Source organism: Abrus precatorius, unplaced genomic scaffold (genome assembly GCF_003935025.1).
Source record: "Abrus precatorius isolate BTA unplaced genomic scaffold, Abrus_2018 Scaffold9, whole genome shotgun sequence".
Taxonomy (NCBI): domain Eukaryota; kingdom Viridiplantae; phylum Streptophyta; class Magnoliopsida; order Fabales; family Fabaceae; genus Abrus; species Abrus precatorius.
Window position 1 is genome coordinate 35,570,227 of NW_020874439.1, and position 27,094 is coordinate 35,597,320.

The 27,094-nt window shown below is 32.3% G+C and overlaps 1 protein-coding gene across 3 annotated transcripts; it reads left to right on the forward strand.

The window, feature by feature from the left end:
* Positions 1-1,492: 1,492 nt before the first annotated feature.
* On the forward strand, positions 1,493-20,844 carry LOC113849725 (elongation factor P). 3 transcript variants are annotated; one of them, XM_027479836.1, is made up of 11 exons: positions 1,493-1,776; positions 1,863-1,893; positions 2,295-2,308; positions 2,400-2,450; positions 3,085-3,154; positions 4,789-4,858; positions 4,977-5,044; positions 8,925-9,030; positions 16,097-16,136; positions 19,316-19,383; positions 20,504-20,844. In XM_027479836.1, exons 1-11 carry the CDS (start codon positions 1,561-1,563, stop codon positions 20,514-20,516), a joined length of 747 nt encoding a protein of 248 aa, XP_027335637.1. In that variant the 5' UTR covers positions 1,493-1,560; the 3' UTR covers positions 20,517-20,844. The 3 variants fall into 3 exon arrangements, with proteins under 3 accessions (XP_027335637.1, XP_027335638.1, XP_027335639.1); XM_027479837.1 differs by lacking the exons at positions 1,863-1,893; positions 2,295-2,308 and having other exon boundaries at positions 1,504-1,776; positions 20,504-20,561; XM_027479838.1 differs by lacking the exons at positions 1,863-1,893; positions 2,295-2,308 and having other exon boundaries at positions 1,504-1,776; positions 8,979-9,030; positions 20,504-20,561.
* The last annotated feature ends 6,250 nt before the right edge of the window (positions 20,845-27,094 follow it).

Here is a 27,094-nt window from a genome sequence, read left to right on the forward strand (position 1 = left end):
ATAAATTATTTGTACATCGCATGAGTCACTTTCTAAATTTATATACAATACTAAAATGTAATTTAAATAAAAAATTACATTTATAAAATTACTTATTTATATTATGTATCATTAAATTATGTTTGTAATAAAAAGAAAAGTTTAGATATTTAAATTATTTTATTAAATAATTTAATATAATATATAATTCAATATATATTTCAAAAACTAAAATTTACTTAAAAGTAAAAAAATTACTCATACAAAATTATTAATTTATATTATATATTGTTAAATTATATTTTTGATAAAAATACAAATTTACATTAAAAAAATATTATATATAAAATAAGATAAGATAATTTAAAATTATATTAAATAAAAAATTATTAAAATTAATTATAGTAAATTACATAATTTAAAAATTATTACTATAATTAATTCATACTTATTATTTTTAAATTATATTTAAACAAATTTATTAGAATTAATAAAATGACAATAATTATTTTTATTGATTCTTAATTAAAATAATAAAAAAATTGTATTAATTATTTTCAAAAATTAAAAGAATACATAATAAAAATTAATAAATTTATTATTTTAATTTTATTGTCCAAACAACATAATTTTATTACACTTAAATATTAAATAAAATTAATTTATTTATAATGTCAATTAATATTAATTTTGTTAAGTTATAAAAATATAGAATAATTTAATCATTTTAAAAAAAACTTAATTCTATATTTTTTTTATCAAAAAAAACTTTTAATTCAAAATGTATATTATATTATTATTAATTTTTATTTATAATAATTTTGTATATTAATTTTTTTATATATGTAAAAACTTTACTACATTTTTATTATTAAATATTAATATATAATTTTGTATATATGAATATTATAAGTAGATTTTTAAAATTTCATACATTAATTCAATAAATATAACCTTATTTTTATATATATTAGTCTGATAAATTATTTTAAAAAATATAATATTATACTTTAATAATTATATAGTAATATTTTATTAATAATTTTAAATTATAAACAAATACATAAATAAAAAATTATAATTTTTTTATTTAAATTTTAATAATTTAATTTATTATATTTATAATTTATTATTATAATTATTTATTTAAAATTTTATAATGATAAATGATTTATGATGTCATAAAATAATATAAGTTTTATTTTTATATTTTAAAAATAAAATATTTTATATGTTTTTTATGTTAAATAATATTAAATTATACATGTTATAAATAATTTTGAATAATAATTTATTTTAACAAATAATTTTTTTACTATATTTATTTATTTTTATTGAAATTAAATTTTTTATATTTTAAAATAAATTAATTGAATTAAAAAAAAATCCGTACACGCCATATTTAATAGTTTACCTAATATTATCAGTTTAAGTAAAAAAATAAACCAGGTCGCAAAATTTTGGGCTGGGGTGAGGACTGATATAAATCCCCGCACTGCGTCCCATATACCCTGTAGTTGGGAACGATAGTAAAACGGCTGAGTACTTCGTTTTTCCGAAATCTGAATCGACGGTAAGAGAATGCAGGCTCTGCGGCTGAGGCTTTCCAGTTCCGAGGCCAGGCCTCTTTTCAGACTTAGATCCTATTTATTATATTCTTCTTCTTGTTGCTCTGCGGCACTATTGAATTTGAACTCACTACCATCACCCCCTTCTGCTTCCTCCATGTCTACCAACTTGTTCACCTTTCCGTGGTCTGCCTTTCAATGCCGGGGAATCAAAGTCTCTGGTTCTGATGTATGCATCTTTTATCTTTGTCCATTTTTCTGGGGTTTTTGATCCAAATTTTTACAGAGGCCTTTTCAATTTCTCCCGAGCTGCAGATTAGAGTCGGAAACATCATTGGAAAACAAGGTTACTTTGCTTTTGGATTATTGAATTTTACTACGATGATTCAATTCGACGAGTGTAGTTATATTATACTCCCTTCGTCCTCTTGATAAGAATCAAATAACTAATTTATCAAGAATAGTAAAATAATTATGGGTTATAATATTTCTAAAATACTCATAATAATTAAATGGTTAAAATTGGTGGCTCACGAATATACCTACTTCTTTGTATAACGAACACCTTAACACAAATCTCACAATAAATAAAGGTATAAGACGAATTTAAATGCATATGAAAATCTCTGTTTCTTATAATTAAGCCTACAAATATAGGAATAGTGTTGCTTATAAAAAGGACAGAAGGGAGTACCTTCTCACAAATTTTGATTACATTCTTATTGTGCCGGACAAGCTTGCTTCCAGGGCGCATTTACGAGGTATTTGCTAATTACTCTACCAATTTATTGTTAAATAATATTCATTAAATCTTGTTATCCAACACTTGATGTATACTCATCACCTCATCAGGTTCTTAAAGTAGATCACTCTCACGAAGGAAGAGGAAAAGCCACAATCAAGGTTTATTCTGGAAGAATTCTCTTTTTCTTTCCTTGTATTGACCCTCACTGAACACACATCTGTTCCACATTATTATTGATCAGCTAACTTGTCTAAGTTGTCTTGATTCAATTTTTCCTTGATTAGCCTTTGAACTGGAATATTACATTCTGTACATAGATGTACATTTTCAACTGCCTGAACTAAGGAAAAGAGAATTAGCACAGTGAATACTAACATGTAATTTATCTTTTGAAGGAGTTACTATTGCATCTGTTTCTTAACCAATTTATTACATACAAATCTACTGAACTTACTATAGCAGCTATCAGTGTGCTAAAGCATGTGACATATATCACTGACAGATTTGATTGAGTATTGTTTTCCCAAGAGGATGTTTATTTAGGTTCTATCCTAACCTACTATTTCTTACTTGGTTGTGTTTAGAAATTTGTTCCATTGTTATATATTTCGATGATGACACTTGTTTGTTAATTTTTATTAGTTGAATGTCTATAATTAAAGGAAATATTGTTTTGCTCAATGCGTAGCTTTTTTGTGCTATTGTTATCGGATATAATTGTATGTTCTAACATCTGGACTCTTACTTTAAACTCCATTCCTAACTGCAACTTGTAGTTGTTTTTGCTTATAGGTGGAACTTCGTGACATTGGCCAGGGAAACAAGGTAACACAACGGATGGGCACTGATGAGGATATTGAAAGTATGTCCCTGCATATGTAATATGTCAAACGCATATTTCTGAGCTTTATAACCATTTTATATTTTGTGTATTGCATGTAGATTGTTGATTTAGACGTTAATTTTTACACCATTCTTAGTAAATTTTTGTTATGGCTAAGATTGTTGATTTTTATATTGCAAAGCAAGTTAATAAAGAACAACCCTTGCATGCATATTTTTAATAAATAATTAGTAAAAGAAAGAGAATAATGGGAATGATAAGAAAGACACCAAAAGCAAATCACATCCAAGACAAGAGATAAGAGGTTCTAACTCCTAAGGTCCTATATACAATGTAGACACTTGAAACAAAGATTTGAAACAAAATAATGTCTAGGATTTTTAAGAGAAAACTTGCTTAGGAGAGAGTCTTCCAACCTTATCAAGAGGTTTCCTATAATTAGGGAAAGAATATTACAAGATCTTCAGCTTAATTCAATGTTATTAATGGCGAATGGCATGTCATAACAGAAAGCTTAAAAACTGCCATAAAGATATTGTGGATACTATGGTGGGTAATGGGAGAAGTATGATGGACATAATAAAATATATAAAAAAATTACATGTCATAGGAAATGATAGAAACGTATGAAGCCCCAACTTTGACATGGACACACAGGACACGACTAATGTTCAAAATATAGGATACTGCCTATGTGTGTGTGTGTGTATATATATATATATTAAAATATGATTAACATGACAAAAATCTAAATTGAAAATTAAGATTTGTTCATTCATCTTCTCAAGATAAAGTTGTTAGACTTTACAATTTTTATATGATATCCTAACAAAAAATACTAAGAGGCATAATTTTACAAGAAATTTTTTTTTGTCTCTTTATAAAAGGAAACGTGCAGAGGAAGGAAAGGAAGGAGTTTTCGTGCAAATGAAATGTTTTTTAACCTTTTAAGTTTTAACCAATTTTTTTTTTAAATATATTTTTTTGGTGTTGGAGCCGTGTCAGAGCCACAAAAAAATGTTTTAAAATTTGGATACCTGCAGAATAATGTTCAACACGTGTCTAGGCCATGTCACACCGGTGTTGGAGCCGTGTCCGACACTTGGATACTCAATTGCATAGAGATGTCAATGCTTCGCAGATAAAAATGAATTAACTCAAAGCCTAATTAGCATAAGTCTCAACTCAAAGCATAATTTAATATAAAATATACAATCATCAAATGTCATTTTAAATAGAACAAAGTGTGAAGGCTGTAACAATGTGCTTAAACAATGTCATTTTTTTTGGCTCTGACATGGCTCCAACACCAAAAAATATATTTAAAAAAAATTGGTTAAAACTTAATTTGTTACAATATAATATAAAATAGAAGATTTTTACAATATATATATAAAAAACCTATTTAAGATTGTTACAGCCTTCACATTGTTACAACCTTCACACTTTGTTCTATTTAAAATCCTAACAAAAAAATGACTGTGTGAAGGCTATGCATTTGCTACATTTACATTGTTTAAATATTGATGATAATGTGTAGGACGATATTTGCTCTTTCTTATTAGTGTTTTGCTTGGATGCTTCACACCTGCTGAAAATTGACTAGTAAGTATTAATCCTTTTCTGTTCTAACAAATCATAAATTGTTGCAGGGGTCTTTGTTCGAGAAAGGACTTTCATGTTCATGTGCATGGATCATGATGGAACAGTAGTATTGATGGAGTGAGTTCTTATATCTTCCATCTTATTTTGCTTTCAGTATGTCATACTATGCTGTTGGGGGCAAGAAATACTGAGCAAGCCAAGTTAATTACTGTGGTCTCTCTGTAATTGTGGTCAGCCCTGATACATTGGATCAAATGGAAGTTTCCAAAGACTTGTTCGGCAAGAATTGTTTATACCTACAAGGTGGATAAAAGCTAACGCTGTTCAATCCTTGATCACTGTTCTTTTTTTTTCTGTATGGAAAATTTAGAAGATTTTCAACTGTGCTTATATAACCTACCAGTGTGCCAACAATTATTTTCTGATTTTGTCATCAATGCTAATAAAATTTATAGATTATTGTCAATTCCACTATTTTTGTCAAGTCTCTAATGCTTAGATGTTTAAAAATACTAGGTATTCAATTCATATACAATTATTTTTTAGTTATCATCTTCATCTTTAAGATCTGTCATGTTTTCTTCATTTTCACTTTCATTATTACTTTTGTAAAGGACTTTCTCTTCCTCTTCCTCTTCTTCATAGTCTTCATCATCACATTCTTCTTTTTCTTGTACAATTTCTTTCCCTTTTCTCTTAGATTTAGATGAAGAAATGATTGTAATTGTCTTAGGTTTTGATCTACTTTGTCGCCTAGTGTAGGTTACAGGCTCACTAGCTTCAATTGCATTGACAACAACTCTCCATGTCAAGTTATCATAATCAAACACTAATTCATCTACAACATCTTCATTATCTTTATCAATTTCTTCTAGCAACCAATCATTACTATCATCAACATCTTTTAAGAAAATATGATCCACCAAATTAGAACACTCAAAATGTTCATTAAGAGCTTAGTTATATTTAACGAAAACCAAGTCTTGCAACCTTTGATGCTCAAGTCTGCTTCTCTTTTTATAATGAATCTATTTTATCATAAAAAAATATATATTATTTTTGCATTTTCAATATTAGATCAAGAATTCGTTCATATTCAAATGAATTACAAGTAAAACTCAACTTTCTAATGACAATGTTTTGTAAATGTGGCGTACGCACTCCATAATTCTTCCACCATTCAGCTGCAAGGTATGCAGTAACTTATTAGTCATTTATGTTATGTTTACATAATTACATTACAATGAAAAATTAAACAATTCTCTTACTAGGAGCTATTGTAGCCCTTTTTCTTTTTGCTCCACTTAAACCAAAGAGACTTTCAGCTCTTCTATATGCTAACAACTGAACTGTAGCATTGTCTACATCATCTTCACCTATACCTAGCCTCTTAAAATTTGCACAAGTGGCCCTATAGCCTTAAGACTGAAAACCACATCATATAAGCGCAATGTTTGCTGCCCTTTTTTCCGTTTAGTTTCTTTGGCCATTTTGGACTTCAACCACTCATCAGAAGTGAACAATTTCTAAGGTTATTTTTTGATTATGCAACCTTTGTAATGGGAGGAATCTTGGGGAAAATTTTATCACTTCATATCTAACCAATTCAGCTTTATTTGTGAACCTTTTCGTAATGTTCAAAGTCAATGAATGATTATAAATAAAATTCACGAGACTAACTCTTTCTTGGATTGTTCTCTTGACTATAGATATTTTTTCAATGTCTTCCAACGTCAGATCAATAGTGTGCAATGCATGTAGTCTGAAACAAATATAGTCTTTTAGCTTGCAACAACTTAACTAAAATTAAATTGCATAATCTAAAATTAGAAACTAATAAAATATGAATACTAAGTGTTTAAATGATATTACTTGAGAGTTAAGAATAATTCTTACCGGCTAACATGTAATTACTTTTATTGTTAGTAAAACTACTTGCACAATATTTTTCTCTCAAATCTTCTCAATAAAACTATCCAAGAGTTAAAACAACTTTTCTTCAGTTTTCATATAAGTAGATGCATCAATGCTTTTCACAAACATAGAACCAGTTGGACAGTACACTATGAAATTGATCAATGTTCTATTTTTTTTTATCCATCCATGCATTTGACATAATTGAACATTCACACTTTTCGCTTTCTTCACGACTTTTCAACATTTCATTTGTATACTCTAACTCTTTTTTAAGAAGAGGAACTCTACACTCATGATAATTAGGAGGCTTTAGGCGTGGACCATGCTTTCTAATAGCTTCAACCATTAATTTGAAGCTTTTTGAGCATACATTGGAAGCCATTCCATTCCTCCAAAGGTATCGTTCTATGTAGTGAATTGTTCTTATTCTTGTCTCCTTAACACAAACATTATTTATATTTGTTTGTCTTTTTGCCTTTGCTAATTTGATGCTTGTTTTTGGACTCTTCAACCAAAATAAATCCAATGGGCTCTTAACATTTTTTCCTTTTTTGGATGCAATACAGCCACTAACATAAGTTGATGCAACACTTGAGGTTGCAAGTCTTTTTTTACTACGAATATTTTAAATTTCTTGCACCTTCTTCCTCATTAACATCTTCATCAGGCTGAAGTAAATATGCCTCTTTCAGTTGTCTTTTTTTCATTAGCTACTATTAGTGTTTCTTTTATTTTTTTAGGAATCATTGAGCATTTATCAATATTTCCCTTCACTCCCATCTAGTATCTCTTTGCTCAGATAATACCGCTGGTAGTTGTTTTTTTCCACAAAAGGGACAAGTAATAGATTTTTTATTGCTTATGTCTTTCAAAATGTTCCATTGCCAACCTATATCTAAACTATTTCTTGAAGGCTTCACTAATGCATATGATGAAATTGAAACAGAGGTAATTCCTCGTGACTGATTGGCAGGAGCAATCATTACTTCTACTTTAAGCTTTGAAATTTGAAACAGAATAGAGTAAGAGAATCAAAATAGAGAAGGAGATAAAAAACTAAAAAAGAAGAATAGGGAAAAAAATGTTCAGTCACCAGAAATTTGCAGCTTGCCATAAAGTTTGCTAGTAGAGGATGACTGGAAAGTGTCTAGGTGACGTCAGAAGCTTCGTTGACCTTAAAGAAGATGACCAAAGATGAAGAAGATGACTTAATATAATATGGGTCATGTTGGAGGCTTCAACGGAGATGAAGAAAATGATCAGATAATGTTTGTTTCCTTTTAGAAGCCTTGCCGGAGATGAAGGCCACACTCCAACAATGAAAATGTAGAGAACAAAGATAAAATGAAAGGAGAGTTGAGAGGCTAGGGCTTGCAAGAGGGAGGGAGAAGATTCAGAATATAGGGGGCGAAATCTCAATATTGCCCCCCTTAAAAGTCTCCAACATTAAAATAACAGAGGGTAAACTTGGAATTTTCAAAGAGGAGAGCATAACGGCCACAACAACTGCAATTTTTGCCATTTTCGCCGCTATTCGCGGCGTGAGACTGAACCACGACACTACTGGGTTGCCATAGCAGGGCTGTGCCGCTCTGCCGCGATTGCAGCCGCTATTGATAATTATTATATATATGGTGCCATTCTAATAGAAAACCATTAATAAAGCAAGTATATGTTAAAAGAATTAAAAGAAGGGTAGGTGGTCAGAAGCCAACTAACTAAATTAGTTGGAGGTGGTTAGTAAGGGATTGTATATAAAGGAAATATGACAGGATAGAAGGCAGGAGGAGAATAGGATCATTGTAAGGTTGGGGAGAGTCCAAGGTCTCTCCAATACCCTATGAACGCTGTAACAAGTTTGTTTCTTGGTCAGTTTGATTAGGGGGCATTCTTGTGAATAAATACAATGTTTTGTTTTGTTTTTCCATCTATACCAAACCAGTTCTAACACATTCCCTTATTTTCCAAGTCATATGTGGTTTCTTTACATATGTTATGGTACAAGCTTGCATTTTTAGCCTCTCTTTGTTGCTTCCTATATATGGGATAAGCTTGTTTACTATGTTTTTGTGCCTTCAAAGCTCTTCCTTCCTCCTGCTCACTTTCTCTTCATGCTTAAAGTTATCTAATAAAATTTTCTTTATTAAAGAATAATACTTTTGGTAGTTATCAATTATCAATTTTTATTTTCATGGATATAACTAGGATGGGGTTCAATCATGCCTTCTATTACTATTTAATTATTGATTTGTTGCCTGCTTGACAGATGAAATGAAGGTGAAAGTACAATTTTATGATGACAAACCTTTATCTGCATCTGTTCCAAAACGTGTAACATGTAATGTCAAGGAGGGAATTGCTGCCACTCCAAGGTATGTGACATTATCCATTGTTGTATTTGAAAAATGTACTTGATCTTGTTCTTTCACATTTGCTTTTTTTTTTCTTTTTGTTTTGTGTATGTCTTGGAGCATTTTTTGTTGAAATATGCTAGTGTAGCATCTTACAAACTGCTCTTATTGGTTCAAACATCTCACCTATGCTGTGTGCTTTTCTTCTCATTAATGAGGGTAGTTAAAGCCTGCACTCCACAACTTGTAATGGTTATGGAACTGTATGAATTTCTGGTGTGTTTTCTTCTATTTGAGTTCCTCTCCAGACTTCCTTTTTGATCATCTTTCCTTCTGGCTTGAATCAGTGGTAAAAGTTTTCTAATCTTCCACCTTGTTTTGGAGGTACTGTTCTACATACCCCTAAAACACCAAGCAGTAAAATCTGTTAGAATATCTAAAACTGACATCTTGCTATCAACATTGTGTCTTTAAAATTTTCAGTTCTACAAACACCAGTTTGAATTAGAGAGCTATTCATAGTATTTTTTAATCTCTTCTTCCTTCTCCTCTACCTAACTCCTATAATTTGAATATTCTTTTATCATTATTTTAGTGGTTTCAGATCAAGTTATGTCCTGTGTACTAGAGACACTCTTCTTTCCTTTGGTTTATTAGCTTTGATCCATACTAAATTTTGTGGCTGTCATAAATCATCCTTTATGTAATGGATACTGTTTGAGAAAAGTAAACAAGAAACATAGGAAGAATCTGTGTTTTGACTACACACCATAACATATATTTATAATAGGAACTATTGATATAGAATAAGAAGTTACTATAATTACAAAGATGTTAATTTCTCAATTTATAATATTACTGTAATTACATAATTCAAATACTCTCCCTCAAGTAGGAGCATATAAATTATATGCACCAAGCTTGTTGCATATATAATTAATTTGAGGACTGCTTAAAGACTTGGTATACACATTTGTCAATGGATCATGAGAATTTACAAAGCTAGTAGTGATGTCTCTAGATAAAATCTTCTCTTTGATAAAATGACAGTCTATCTCAATGTGTTTAATCCTCTCATGGAAAACTAGATTTGACACAATATGTAAAGCTTCTTGATTATCACAAATAAGTGTCATTTCTTTAACTTCTCCAAATTTCAATTCTTTGAGTAATTATTTAAGCCATACAAGTTTACAAGTGACTAAAGCTGTAGCTAGATACTCAGCTTTTACCCTAGACCTTGCAACTACACTTTGCTTCTTGCTTTTCCAGGAAACTAAGTTTCTACCAATAAGGATGCAATAACCAAATGTAGACCTCCTATCATTAGGTGATCCTGCCCAATCTGCATCTGAATACCTAACAACCAAAGTATGTCCTTTGTCTTCATATAAGAAATCTTTTTCTAGAGCTCCTTTAATATACTTAAAAATGTGGATTACTGCATTCCAATATCTATCACAACATCATTCTTGGATTGTGTCACCTCAATCCCCAAAAAATATCGAAGTCTATCAAGATCTTTTGTTTGGAAGTGCTAACAAAGGTGTTGCTTTATCTGTTCAATGCCATGCTGATCACTTCCTGCAGTGACAGTGTGATCTATATACATAATTAAGTAAATACAACCTGAGATTGAATGACGATAAAAAATAGTGATATGCTTCACTTTGAGTCATGCCAAATTGTTGAACCACCATGTTGAATCTACCAAACCATGCCCTTGAAGATTGTTTGAGACCATAAAAGAATTTTTGGAGACAACAAACAAATCCTGAACTCTTCTTGAGCAATAAATCCAGGAGGTTGCTCCATAGACTTCTTCAATATCACCATTAAGAAAAACATTCTTGATATCAAATTGAAAAAGAGGCTAGTGACAAATAGCAGCCATAGATATGAGTAGTTGGATAGATGTCATTTTGGCTATAGGGGAGAAAGTGTCATTGTAGTCTAAACCAAATATTTGTATATAACCTTTGGCCACTAAACAGGCTTTAAGGCGATCAGTCTTATCATTAGAACCAACCTTGACTGTATATATCCACTTGCAACCAACAAGAGACTTCTCAGGAGGGAGAGAAACAAGGTCCCAAGTATCACTATTCTGAAGAGCACACATCTCATCAATCATCACTTGTTTTGAACCTGGATGGGAGAGAGCATCACCTGTGGATTGAGGAATAGAAATAGAGGACAAGGAAGACAAACAAGTATAATAGAAAAAGGACAACCAATGATAACTCAAAAAAATTAATGAGGAGATGGATTAGGAGGAAAGCGTATATCTTTACGTAGAGTAATGAAAATTTCATTATCAAGAGACAAGCCAGGAGGAGAGATAGTGAGTGGCACTGGAAGCAAATAAGAAGTCGGACCAGTAGACATTGGCGGTACAGAGAGGGGTTGGTGATGATGATATACCTACAGAGGGCACGAAGGAGGTGGTGCAGTGGAAGCATGAGATGGTTCTAGTTGAACATAATGGAAAGGTACATAAGCTAGAAGAGAGGAAGGAGGAGACTCAGACTGAAACAGGAGGACTGGGTGTAAAGAAAGGAACAAATTCAAAGGTGATATCAGCCAAAACTAAATAGCAACGAAGAGTTGGAGAGTAACATTTATAACATTTATAAGTCTTAGTGTAACCTAGAAAAACACATTTGTTAGAGTGTGGTGAAAGTTTATCAAGCCAAGGACTAAGGTTATGAATAATGCAAGTGGACCCAAAGACATGAAGGGGTAAAGGGTGAAGGGACTAGTGAGGGTATAAGATAGACTGAGGGACTTGGTTTTGAGGAATTGAGGATGACATTCTATTGATAAGGTAACATGCAGTAAGAACATCACTCCAAAAACGATGAGGAACCTGACTATGATATAATAGAGTACGAGCAGTTTTAATAAGATGTCTATTTTTTTGTTCAATAACCTCATTTTGTTGTGGAGTATGGACACAAGAGGTCTGATGAAGGATACCATTAGAAGCTATAAAATTTTGAAATTGATTAGATAAATACTCACGAGCATTATCACTTTGTAATGTACAAATTAGAATACTAAATTGAGTTTTAATATCAAAAAAGAAAGTTATAAAAATAGAAAATAACTGAGAACGATCTTTCATTAAAAATAACTAAGTACATCTAGAATAATCATCAATAAAATTAACAAAATATTTTGAACTTAAAGTAGATACAATGTGACTTGGACTCCACACATCAATTTGAACTAAAGAAAAGGGAGAAGTAGAACGACGATGGACACTAGTAAAAGAACGTGTATGTTTTCCTAATTGACACAACACACAGGACAAAGTTGATAACTTGAAAAGACTTGGTGCTAAGTATAGTAACTTGGTTAAACTAGGATGTCCTAACTGGGCATGAATAAGAAGAGATGAATCAATTATTGAACCAGCATGAGCAAAAGCATTTAAATGGTAGAGATCATGGAACTCCTTTCCGGTGTCAATCATCCTCCTTGAACTTCAGTCCTGCAGGTAAACAAAATCTTTTATAAAAGAGATAATACATTCAAGGGAACGAGTGAGATGATTAATGGAAAGTAAGTTAAAAGGAGAGTCGGAAATGTAAAAAACATTATCAATAGAGACGGAAGGAAAAGGGTGGACAATACTGATACCTTGAAATTGTGTTTGAGACACATTAGCCATTATGACAGAGGGTAAACAATCAGATGTAAAAATAGTAAAAAAAAAAAAATTTATTACCAGTGACGTGGTCAATGGCCCTAAAATCAAGGACCCATGGTCCAAGAGAGAAGGAGGGAGAGACCTCAACAAAAGAATTACCTGTGTGCACAATAGAAAGAGTGAGACTAGAGACCTGACGCTCTTCAAACCATTGAAGAAAGTTGTAATATCTTATGTTAAATTTCAATAAATCATAATTTCGCAAATTCAGAATAAAATAAATTTCATTTTAAATAAGGTTTTCAACTCTTGGTTTTATCAAATATTTTTTCTTTTTTTATAAATAAGGAAAGGGGTTACAATTTCTATCAAGTCACTACTACAGGACCCATTCAAATACATTAGTTTCAAATTAAAATCCTAGTTCTATAGTAGTTCCATTCGCCCCTTTCACTGAGTCCGGTGTTCATTGTTTTGATTACCTGAAAAATGAATTTAAGGATGAGTACTCTATACTACAAAAACATACAATTAAGCATATAGTCTCACCTCCAGCACATTTCCAATACATTAAACAAATACAAGCACAGACAACATTTCATATCCATAAATATAATTCATAAACTCATGCATATGCACGCCAGCCACATTCACTGCAACACTGTGATCATAGATTTACATCATGAATGGTCGTTGGTTACCCCTGTTTCACGGATATTACGTGGACAGTCACAGGTCGCTCAGCAAAGATAGTGGTCATAGGTCTAGCCAGGAAAAGAGTGTGTGGCCCGTGATGCATCCGTTTCGCAATCGGTGTTACCACCACTCCTTCTTCTCTAAGGTATTTCTACCGTCTTCATCTCCCACATTCCCAGTGTATCGCTGAACCATTCACAGCACATTATAACGGTGCTATTACGCTTCAGTTACACACATTTTAGTATACGACACATAGCTTACATTTAATAGTACATGGCACTAGGCCCATATTTGTTCAACTATACGACACTAGGCTCACATTTCATTTTCACAGCACATAGCCCACAATTCATTCATGACACGGCCCCTAGCCTATTTCCATTCATATTACACGGCTCTCGGGCCCACATTTTCACAATGTTCATTCAGATATACACACATGTATAAACGGCACAAATGCCCACATCACATATCTCAGCAATTTCCTACCCCCTATTCAGCCACATCACAATATCAGCAAATCACACATAAAAGAGCAGGGTAGAGTCTCCCCTTACCTTGGATTGAAGATCCACGTCTGAACTCAACCACGGAAATGCTCTCCACATGGCTTTCGGCCTAAACACATGGAAGAATTCCATGAAAATTCCTAAAATCACCAAAAACAGAGAAAGGGAAGGAAAACGAAAACCCTAACCGTTTGAAACTCACCTCTAAACGTTCCCCACACAAATCTAAGCTTCAATCTTGCTCCCGAATGGCTTTGGAGGCAATTAATCGGTGAAATAGGGCTTTGGGAATGAGAGGATCGAAGGGAGAGGGAGAAATAACTCTCCTCGAACCCTAACTCCCTTTAAATCCTTTTTTGATTGCGACACTCTCGCTACATAGAGATATCTCGCTGCAGCGACACGCTCTCTCGCTACAGCGAGACTGTTCCCAGAAATGCACCCCAAACTGTTGCTACAGCGAGACGTCTTTTGTTACAGCGAGACGTCTTTCGCTACAGCGAGAAGGCGACAGTTCTGGTCCTTCCTCCCAGGGCCCTCTCGCTACAGCCCAGTATCAAGCCCTGCACTTAGCCCATTTTAACCCTACCAGTCATGTATACATACACACACACACACACACATATATATATATATATATATATATATATACACGATATATATCTAATAAAAATACACACATAAAATTACATTTAGATTTATATAATTATCAATAATTAATATTATAAAATTAGGAGCGTTACAAAAGTCACTATATGTGGGTGAAGGAGCATGTGCTGGCGGTTGCTGAATTTTGATGTAGGAAGGGGTAGAGGACAGTGGCTTGCAGTGACTTTGACAAAACAAGTGGTAGCCAGAAGGGAGAGAGGCGATTAAAAAAAGGCACACCGGAAAAGACGCTGGTGGTGTGAATAGTGACAGTTGGAAAGTTGCTGGCAATGTGAACAATGGCGGTAAGAAAAAAATCAGAAACTAGAGACACAGTTTCTGAAAAAAATTACCTATGAGCAGTACTGGCTAACAGGAAAAGGACGGATTAGGATTTCTTCCTTGTTAAGCTCTTGATTCCATGTTGAGAAAAGTAAACAAGAAATATAGGAAGAATTCGTGTGTTTTGACTACACACCGGAACATATATTTATAATAGGAACTATTGATATAGAATAAAAAGTTACTATAATTACAAAGATATTATTTATTGTATTACACATACCAACTTATATTCATTCATATTGTCATATATGTAAAGGTTTGGAGTCAGCTTCTACTACAATCTTCATGGAGAAAAGAGTCTTTTGTTGTCATTCGTCTAAATGTCAACCATAGAGAGGAGATGAAAACAGACAGCAAGAAAAGAGTGCAGACAGAATAAGGAAGTGTCTTACCCATTTTAGGTTTATTGTAGTTCAACTCCCAAGTGCAAAATTCATTTGACAGAAAAGAAATTGTATTAAGAGAAGAAAAGTACGTGGTTTGGAACTTTCATCTTGGAATTTGAGATAAGGCATCCTCTAAAGCATAAAATTTTGTAAAAACAAAGAAAATCCAAAAGTGAAGAAGGGATACCCAATCTCCCTGTTTGCTGGAAATGGCTACTCTCTTAAAGCATCCATCGCCAGAAGACTGATGGTAAGGACATAATCCTATCCCAAAGCAAATTTAAGGGAAAGATATAGCCCATTAAGGTTTGATTTAAAGGAAAGAAACTGCTCACAGTGCAAGCATAAGTTTCCCACTGTTATAAGTTTGAATTGTTAGATAACATGTTTGTCATTGGAGAGAATGGTGAGATCTTCAATGTTGTATTAAATCACTTGTGATTCACCTATTAAGTAATTCTGTCCAAACAAAAGACTTGAACTTAGAGGGAGTTTTAGACATCTAGAAGATTAGATTAGTGTAGCCTCAATTGTTTGTTTTCTTACCCCATGTAAAAAAGTATAACTGATTGTAAATTACATTCTAAGTCATACACTTGTAATATTTCTCGTCATGTTTAATTCTCAATTTGTTGGAGAATGCTGATTTTATTCTAATTTGTGGCTGATTATGTTTCTGTCTCAGTATCAATAGAAGTTTACTTGTAATTTGAATCTGACTTTTTTACATATCAATAATGGAAGTTAAATTCTTAGATGGAGCATCTTAGCTTCTGTTATCTGCATTCTTTGGCTGTATAAAATTTCTAATTCTTGTCCTAATTTGTTTCCCTTCTTGATTTAAGGAACAAAAAGGTTGTACTAGACAATGGCCTTTCAGTTGAAGTAAGTCAAATGATTCTTTGTTATTCACTTGTGCAACTGCGCTGGGAAATCTAATTATTATTTCATGCATTAGTTAAGTTACATTTGTTAGCGATATTTGTTTTAAACGTCAGAACCTGTATTCTGAGAATTTCTTTTGTTACTTAATATGCATGGGATCAATTTGATGACCTTTTAACAATGCAGGTCAATTTGAGAGATGAGTTTCATATGAATTTTTTTTTTGAAAGCAATTGCTGAAGTTTTACGGCCGGTTGGGGGATACAAAACTAATTAACTTGGAAATATGATTAGTGTCAGACCCCTAAAATTATTTTCATTTGACTATATTTTTAATCTGTGATATAATTCAGCCAAAATTTTAATTTTGTGCCTATCAATAAGATTATGTATTTTTTTTTTTTTTTGAGTTTATAAGTAAATAATTTATTCTTTTGATTATGGAATAAATAGTAACATGAAATGCATCATCATTAAAGCCTATGCAGTTTGTGTTCTAGTACTAGTTATCTATTCGTATGGCCATTGAACAGTCTAGGGAGGGTTGACTCCAAGGCATTCTTTTGCTGTTTTCAGAATTTGAACCAATGACCACAAGGGCACAAGGCAACAACCTTATCGTTGCTTCTTGGCTCACCCTTTGTATTTATCTATTTGCTTGGAAATTGTGTATTGAATCTGCACCAGACCCTCAATACACTAAAGTGGTATTGTGTGTAGTAGGATGACCACTATTTTAATTTTTTTTTTTTTATTGATATACAATGTATACATATGGAAATAATTACATATATAATGCTCAAAAAATACTCATAAATAAAGCATATGAATAATTATCAATAAAAGACGTTGGTCTTAAGCAAAATATACAAGTAAATAAATTAGATGATGCCATTGCTAGCTGTCCATTGTTTCTTAGAAGATACGACAGAGAACATAACAGAGGCAGCACTACAGAATGAAAAAACAGAGAGAAGAAAGGAGATAGATTTTGCTGGAGAAGTTGTCTGAGATAGGTGGCTCTGCTGTAGATAGTTGTGAAGCAGCAGAACAGTGACAAAGATGAGAGGAGGGGGTGTTAAATAGGGAAGGGGAGAAAAGAAACAAGCGAGAAAAAGTGGGGTTAGGTCATGTATTCTGAAAACGGGAAGAAGACTATTTTTCCCTGAAAAAAAGCCTCAAAACTGTCTCATCTTGAGGGCTTTCTGAAAGGGAAAAGATAAGTCTTTTTTCCACTTAAAAGACTCTAAAAACTGTTGTTTTACGGGTAAAAATGGGAAGTTAGTATTTTTCAAAAAGCTGCATTTTGGGTGAATACAACTGCAACAGCAAAACACTCCTGGTATGCCAGATCTAAGCTGCTCTGCCACACCCCACTGCTATCGCATGCCATTGAAAACTATAGTCTGCACCTTAATGTCTGTTCAACATCCTATGTGGCCTAATACATCATAACTTAGTAAATAGGTAGAATAATTATCCATTTATTCTTGTAACGTAGCCTAATACATTGTATTTATTATTCTTGTAACTCTTAATCATCCAACTGAGTGTGCTGAAAACTGAAGCAATTTTCACTCATTCTCTTCTTTAAATCTAAGTCGATATCGGAATAGGTTACTCCAATCTTTGCTATGCCCACCCAGCCTTTGCCAACGCTGAATTTCAGTCCCTGGTCCATTGTTCCTTGAACTTGGCCTTATTGTTGTCTCCGAATCTTATTGTCCAGTGCTCTTGCATCACTGTTCACACAGTACTGTTTGCATGCCGTTTGCTCTCATTCTACCCTTCCTGTTTTTGATGCACGTGAAAAAAGAAATGGAATTTGATACCTCTTCTCAAAAGTTATAGTCAAACTATCAGTCAAATTAGTAAGCTGTCGCTAGTCCCTCTTTTTTTGTATCCTGTCGGCTATGTTCAATCACTTTTTCTCACAACTTCATATTGTTACTCATAATTTAAATCTCTCTATAGTTTGCACAATTTTGGGTATCACCATTGATTTTGTATATAAAGACCAAAGTATTCTTCCTCCATTCATTTAACATTTTTAGATCTCAAAATTTCATTAATGAACTTAGCAAGCCACTTAGTTCTTTGTTTTTCCAAACTTTTTCAAATTTCAATAGGATATTATTGGGGCCAACTGCTTTACCTTTGTCTATCCTCTTTAGAGCTTTATATCAAATTCTATGGTAATATGTTAAATTTAGATCATTTACTTGAGCTTCTAATCCTGTGTATTTTTATTTGTTCCTTGTTTATTGTTAAAAAGTTTATTGATCATTCACTTAAGTCTACTTATGGAGAAAAAATCTGTTGGGGCTGTTGGCCCAATTGATGAACTAAGGGAAGGGGATCAGTTATTGGATCCTGTTGAGAGGCTCAAAGTGTGGAGGTGTATGTGAGAAAGAAAAAGAGCAATGGGGCGAAAAAGGAATTTAATGCATGAGTTAATTAGGAGCATGATAAGAGTAAGAGGTGAGGTTTGTGGGGAGAGCAGGAAAAAGTAAGTTGTTACATTCTGTTAGAGGGGGCAGTAGGGCAGAATTCCATTATCAATTGGGATTTCTGTAGGAGTCATAGGCTCTGGTTATGTGTACTCACCTTTTTCTTGTTGATATTCAATATTACTTGCATCTCAGTTTCCATCAAAATCCAAATGAATTAGATGAAGCCAATATTGATTAAAAAAGTTAGCAGCTTTGATGTATGTAAGCCACAATCTATAAAAAAGTGAGACCTCGTGCTTGAGGAAATACATCTCATTCAATTGTAAATATGCATCTATGGAAAGACCTGTTTCAAAATGTAGTCTCTATCAAGAAAGAATAAGCCAGCTGACATCAAGGGAAGCAACTTATTTTTGGTGAACTCAATCTTGAGTAATGCTGCCAATTTGGAATACATAGCATTTTTAATATTTATTTTTTAATTTTGAAGGCTTGGATTAAATGTATTTTAAAACTAAAGATGAAATGCTTTCCCATGCTTTCAAATTCATATATAATTAATGAGTTGATTATTTACAAGTCAACGTGTTTTTAACTCTGCTAGAATTTCCTTCCATTTGAATTAACCTACCTTGATCAGTGGATCTAAAATGGAATAAAATCAATATTTGGTGCTTGTAATGCTAAATGTTTGTCTTGTTTATTTCTGTGATGAATGGATTCCAGGTTCCACCTCACATTGTAGCTGGTGATGCCATTGTTGTTAATACAGAGGATGACTCCTACATAGAAAGGTCAGTTGGTGTACTCTAGTTCATAAAATCCGTTGATAAAGTTAGTGATGCTTTCCCATTTTTTTAATTGTAGCATCTAGCAAATTGTTACCTTTGATCTGTGTGGTGGAACATAATCATTAACAATCATATAGATTCACGCACATAATAAGCATATTTTGCCCGAAAAACTTATGAGCTGTTTTTGTTTGATCTGTTTCTGAATCACTGGCAAACTGCTGAAATTTGCTATGGGAAATTAAAAAATTCTGTAATGTTACAAAAAAAAAAATGCATGTGTCAGATTCCTTATAATAAAGTACTTTGTTTCTTGATTTTGGTTCTGTTTGCCAGGCATGGGCCTGGAATTGATCACCATGGCCTACTTGTAGGCATGCTTGCGAGTTATATATATATATATTTTTATGTATAAAAAATATAATATAGAATAAATATACAATTTAGTCTCAAATGAAAGGAAGTTCAAATGAGCTGTTTTTGTTTGATTTGTTCCTTGATGATGTGTTTGGAAAAAGTAATTCTAAATTACTAGATTATATGTATTTAGATAGTAAGGACAAGTGTTTTTAGAATATTTCAGAATTTTAACTAGATAATTTTTATAACAAATGAAAGGAAGTTCAAATGACATGTCTATAGAGAGAATTTAAAAATCTCTTTGCTATGCCTAATTTCTTGTAATTATCATTCGTAACTCCTTTCATATTTGACAATCACTTAAATCATCCCTCATTATTAATTTTATATTCTCTAAGAATTCTAAAGTTCTCTGTCTAAATACAATTTAAATTTGTGTGTATACATTTTGGTCCCTGAGTCTGTTAATTTCAAGGCAAATTAGTCATTTCAATTTGAGCTGGACCAAATTTGGGGACAGAATTTGTTATTGAAGTGACAGATTTGGAGACTAGATTTTCATGAAGTTGACATAGAAGCACTAATTTGTCTTGAAGTTGACTGATTTGGAATTAGATTGTATACGCAAAAACATTCAAAGGCTAAACCACAAATTGCTTCTTTCGATATGAAATTGTACATTTACACAATATTATATCTTCAAGTTAAAGTTATATATGGCTTGATGTTGTCAATAAAAATTGTATTATCTCTTCATTGTCAGGGCCAAGGCATAGGGTGACTTCAGCCGGATTTGACCAAAGACATTCAATATATGCTTGCTGGTTTAGTTTATGCACGAGGAAAGAAGCAAAAATAAATAATCTTATAGCATGTTTGATTTGTATTATATCTTTAAAAATAGAAAATTGTTGGGCTCTCATGCTTAGCTCCTTGCAAGCTTGCACAATCTAAAATGCCTAAATGGCACGAAACCAATCTAGTAAAAAATCTTTTCAACCAAAAATCTATTTAATGGTGATCTAGGTGACTATCATGTAGTAATGGTTTCAAACAAAAGTAGATTTCTCAAATAATTTTGTAATATAACGAGCAAATTTAGGTCATCTTACAAGGATATAATTTTATTTTGTTTTCAATTTTAATTATGCACCATTGGTTAAAATTAAACAGAAACATGAAAGGGAAACAAAGAGATGAAATTGAATAAAAATGCACTAAAATAAATTAAATTAAAATTGAATCAAATAAATGAATTACCCAGAAAATGAATTGTCTAAAAAATAAATTAAATTTAGAAAATAAAAATGAAAATGAATCAAGGAAAAATCAATGCAGATTAAAATGAACATAGATAAAAACAATTAAAATGAAATGAATTGAACCCAGAGAACAAATTAAATAAAAAAAAGAAAGTAATTAACAAATGTAAATCAAATGAAAATGAAAATGAAAACACAAATTAATTTAAAATAAAAATGAATTTAAAACAAAAACAAAAAATAATTTAACCGAATTCTTCATTGACATTTTTGAAAGTGCCTTTTATCTTTGAAGTTGACACAATTGGAGAGTGAGTGATTGCAGAATGCCTTTGTAATTATCTGAGCATTTCTGAGTAACGTTTATTATTTTGACGATATCTTGAATTACAAGTCGAGTTTTGAGATGATTCTTTTTTTCGTTGCGAATCACTTCTTCCGGGTTTCACGCTGGAGTCTGGTTTTGCAGAAAATGAAGCCCACAGACAAAAGATATGTCATTCACAACTTGTTTCACACGGCTGCACTTTCAGCTCCGTTTCACTATTTTGGCGATATCTCGATCTGCGGGCTGAGTTTTGAGCCGGTTCCTGATTAATTTCGAAGCTCTCTTCAAGGGATTTACTCTAGAGTCCGGTTTTGAAGAAAACAAATCTTGGACCTGAAATATATGCCCTTTGCAGTTTACACTCCTGCAGATTTTAAGTGTTACAAGGCAATGTTACTTGTTTCAACAATATCTTGAGCTACGAGTCAAGTTTCAAGATGATTCCTTCTTCATTGCAAATCTCTTTTCTGGAGTTTCACTCTGGAATCTAGTTTTGCAGAAAACGGAGCCTGTAGACGAAAGATATGACCTTTGCAACTTGTTCTACATGGTTGCACTTTTAGCCTCATTTTAGTATTTCAGCGATATCTCAAGTTGCGGGCCATGTTTTGAGCTAGTTCCTGATTCATTTGGAAGCTATCTTCAGGGACTTCACTTTGGAGTCTGGTTTTGTTGAAAATGAATCTTTGACATGAAAGATATGACTTTCAAAGTTTGTTCCGAGTGGCTGCACACCCCTCTAGATTCTAAGCATTTATGGGCAACGTTTACTGTTTTGACGATATTTTGAGCTACGAGTCGAGTTTCAAAACGATTTTTTTTTTGTTGTGAAGCTATTTTTTGGGGCTTCACTTTGGTGCCTGGTTTGGCAGAGAACAGAGCCCACAGATGAATGATATGACCTTCACAACTTGTTTCACATGGCTGCAGTTTCACCCCCGTTTTACTTTGAGTCAGTTCTTGATTTGTTTCGAAGCTCTCTTCAAGACCTTCACTTTGGAGTCCAATTTTACAGAAAATGAATCTCGGACCGAAAAAATATGGCCTTCTTAGAATGTTTCAAGCTACTGCACACCTCCAGATTCTGAGCGTTTTTGGGTAGCGTTTATTGTTTCAACGATCTCTTGAGCTACAGGTTGGGTTTCACGATGATTCTTTTTTTGTTGCAAAGCTATTTTCCCGGGCTTCACTCTAGAGTCCAGTTTTACAGAAAACGGACCCTGCAGACGAAAGTTATGGCCTTTGCAACTTGTTTCACATGATAGGACTTTTAGCCTCCTTATAATGTTTCGACAAAATCTCGAGCTGCGGGCTGAGTTTGGAGCCGGTTCCTGATTCATTTTTAAGCTCTCTTCAGGGGCTTCACTCTGGAGTCTAGTTTTACAAAAAACAGATCTCAGACCTGAAAAATATGACCTTCACAGTTTGTTCTAAGCGGCTACACACCCCTCCAGATTCTAAGCGTTTATGGGCAACGTTTACTGTTTTGACGATTTCTCGAGCTTCGGGTCAAGTTTCGAGATGATTCTTTTTTTGTTGGGAAGCTCTTTTCTGGAGCTTCACTTTGGTCTCTGGTTTGGCAAAAAATGGAGCTCGTAGATGAATGATATGACCTTCGTAACTTGTTCAACTCGGCTGTACTTTCAACCCTATTTTACTATTTCAGCGATATCTCGAGTTGTTTGAGTTTTGAGCAGGTTCCTGATTAATTTCAAAGCTCTTTTCAGGGGGTTCACTCTAGAGTCCGATTTTGACAAAAATGAGTCTCAGACATTAAAGATATGGCCTACACAGTTTGTTCCAAGGGATTGTGAATCCAAAACAAATGTGTTAAATTGATTCTAGATCTGCATTTTGAGTATTAGAATGGATTGAGTGATTGATTCTGTATTTTACGTAGTGATTGAATGGAAGTTCGATTAGCTAATTACAGAAAACCTCTTATCAATGGAAATTGAACTTGTTTCTCAAATCTGAATCAATTACCAGGATTATAGATTTCTTAGGGATAAGATAACTTAATCTTGCAATCTTCTAGTTTCAAACACTTAAAGCAACATTTAATTGAACCTGATCTAAGGAATTAGAGTGATTTAATTGAATGTTAGATTCATTGAGTTAAGGAATAAACCTTTGATTAAAATAACATGAAACTGATTGTCATTCCTTCTAATTACTTGAATGTTCAGAACTTTATTGATTCAACACTGAAGTTTTGGTGAAACAACTCCCTAGCTATGTTCTCTACATTTGTTAATCACATAATTGCATGTTCATTGTTTTGTTTTCCTTTCTGATTTTAATATTTGTCACTTTTATCTCCAAAATCCATTTGAAATTCGCGAAGCTCAACTAATTGTGGACTTGTGAAGTGATATTGAGTACTTTTTCCCTAAGGACGATATTTAGGACTCGAACACGGTTCCATCATTTTTTATATCTTGCTACAATAACACTAGTACACTTGATAGTCAAATTTACTTCTGTTTTAAAGGTGGCAGCTCTTCTCTCTAAGGACTTTAGTGCCTCTAAAATTTGTGTCATTTGTTCTTTCAGCTAGTTAACATCATTCCTTAATCCTTCATTGTGCTCCTCTTACTCATCCATGATCTTTACTTGAGCGTGAGTTATATAAAGATGCTTTAGAAAATATTTTTCCATTATATTTGTTTAATTTTTTTCTCTGAGTGATTCAGTAAAAAATGATGCAATAAAAAGAAGTTAACATAATGAAGAATATGTTTAAAAGAAAAAATTAAAAACTTAAAGAATCATCACAGTTGTTGAGTGTCTTCTAAACTTTCTTTCAAATGGAAATCAATGTGAGATCATCATCAAATAAAGCACACCAAAATATAACAAGTTTTTCTCAATTCAACTGATATCGCTTCATTGCTACTTGATCCCATATTAATTTATATGTTTGTTAGATATTCAAACAACTTTGTGATCTTGAACATATGAATAAGAAGAAAATAGATGATAAATCTTGTATTTGTTTCATTAACACAAGGTCCTAGTGATAATAAGGATTAATGTTGATTTTAAACGAATTAATAACTCACAAGGTACTTATATCAATGAAATAAATAAGTGATGATGCATGAAGATGCATGAACAATATGAATCATTACCCTTTTAAAATCTCTTTGAAAATGATTTCTTTATTTTCTATAAATCTGAATTGATACTTAGAAGGATAATGCTTCATATGAAAATGTAAAGACACAAGAATCATGCGAATTATCATCCTTAGCCTCATTTTCAAAATCAATTTTAAAATTATTAGTGTTACATGGATGACAATAAGCGCGATAATCAAATAAATGATATGCAATGATATATGAAATGATAATGATGTAAGAAAAATTAGCCTAGAGAATCATGTAAATCACTAGCCTTTAATATTGTTCCAAAATGTAGTAAAATCTTTTTTTTATTTATTTAACAACTTTAAGGTGCTAATAATTTACATGGCTTCTAAAAGAGTAGATAAAGAAGAAATACTCTCTTTGTGTCCTGATTCGGGGTCACCTAAAGGGTTTAACCTAAAGATCTACGACTTTCTTTTACGTGTAAAGACTCACCAAAGGAGCCTTGTAGTCCTATCAACTAAACAAAAATAAAAACAGCAAAATTAACCAACACGAGAATACCACACAAAAATATCAACAACCATCTATCCTAGGGTTAACAACAATATAAAGAAAAATATATAGAAGAAGGCTACAAAATACATAAATGAAATAAATACACGAATGAAAATAAACATAATACAATTAATTCAAATAATAAATAAGAAAAGAGAAAGGGATTAAGCAAATAGAAACAAAATTACACAAGTTTGCACAATTAATTATCAAAGGCTTAACTCTCTAAAAAAATTTCCCAATGGAGTCGCCATCTGTTGCAACGGTACAGTGAAAAATGTATTTAAGAAAAATATTTTTTAGGAATAAAAAATGTTTTCTAAAAAAATCAGAGGAGTCTTCACCAAAGTTTATTGAAGAAAATCTTGGAAAAACTTTAAAAAATGATCTTTGAAACCAAAAATGAGTCCAGGAGTCATTTACGTGTAGAAAAGGTATTAACACCCTACAACATCTATTTTTTTAAAAAAATAGTTACTTTAAATTAATTGTACAAATTTATTTTAATTTTAAAAAAATATTTATTTAACCTCTAAACAACAATTATTATTATTTTTTATTTTAAAAAAAGACACTATTTATTAAAATATTAATGGAAACCTTAAAAAATTATTTTTACTTGACGGGTCTGGTTCCCGCTCTTAAGTATCCCCGAGTGCAATGGGAAACTCAAAGTCACATAGTTCTATCTAAATATTACAAAGTTGGTTGATTAAAATTAAGTTTAGTAAAAAAGATTTATTTTGAGATTAATTTATAAAATAATATCTAGCATATAAGATAATATGGTTATACAAGTATCCTACAAGAAATAATACGGAAGGTGAAGAAAGATCGCACAACCATATTATAAATCGTTAAAATATATTTTTATTTGTAAATGAAATATTTGAATTTATATTTTTAAATTACAATTAACGTTAAAAAAGAATTTAAGATAACGTAAACTATACATAAATCTCTTATAATTTATTAAATAAGTAAAGAAATTTTTAATTATTTAATTCATCAAAATTAGAAGTATGACTTCAGAAAATTTAAAATATGAAATTAATTTTTTTTTAATAAAAGAAATAATTTATTTAAATTGATTAAAGAAGATACTTATTTAATAAAAAAATTAAAAATTTCATTTCATAGATTTATATCATATAAAACTTAAGGTAACGTTGGTACACATATCTTTCAGTGTTCACACATATCTTCTAGGGCCAAGATCCGTTTTCTGCAAAATTGGACTCCAAAGTGAAGCTCCTGAAGAGAGCTTCAAAATGAATTAGGAATTGGCTCAAAACTCGGCTAGCAGCTCGAGATATCACCAAAACAATAAACGTTGCCTGTAAAAGCTCAAAATCTGAAGGGGTGTAGCCGCTCGGAACCAACTGTGAAGGTCATATCTTTCAGATCTAAGATCCGTTTTCTGCAAATTTGGACTCCAAAGTGAATCCCCTTAAGATAACTTGGAAATGGATCAGTAACCGACTCAAAATTTGGCTCGTAGCTCGAGATATTGCCAAAACAATAAAACTGGGGTGAAAAGTACAATCATGTAGAATAAGTTGCGAAGGCCATATCTTTCATCTACATACTACATTTTATGTAAAACTAGACTCTAAAGTAAAGCCTCAGAAAAGATCTTCGCAATGAAAAAAGAATCGTCTCAAAACTTGACCCGTAGCACAAGATATTGCTGAAATAGTAAATGTTGCTCGTAAATGTTCAAAAACTGGAGCGGTGCTGATACTCCGAACAAACTGCGAAGGACATATCTTTCAAGCCTGAGATTCGTTTTTTGCAAAATAAGACTCCAAAGTGAAGCTCTTGAAGTGAGCTTCGAAATGAATCAGAAACCGGCTCAAAACTCAGCCCACAACTTGAGATATCGCCGTAACAGTAAAATGGGGCTTAAAGTGTAGCCGTGTAAAACAAGTTACGAAGGTTATATCTTTTGTCTGCGGTCTCTATTTTCTGCAAAACCAGACTCCATAGTGAAGCCCCAAAAAAGAGCTTCGCAATGAAAAATCAATCGTCTCGAAACTTGACCCATAGCTCAAGATATCATCGAAACAGTAAACGTTAACCAAAAATCCTCAGAATCTGAAGGGTGCAGCCAC

Excerpts from the sequence above, each read along its gene's own strand:
- LOC113849725 (XM_027479836.1), top strand. The coding sequence starts at position 1,561 with ATGCAGGCTCTGCGGCTGAGGCTTTCCAGTTCCGAGGCCAGGCCTCTT. Across the intron at positions 3,155-4,788 it reads CACTGATGAGGATATTGAAA|GGGTCTTTGTTCGAGAAAGG; the intron begins GTATGTCCCTGC and ends AAATTGTTGCAG. Across the intron at positions 4,859-4,976 it reads GGAACAGTAGTATTGATGGA|CCCTGATACATTGGATCAAA; the intron begins GTGAGTTCTTAT and ends AATTGTGGTCAG.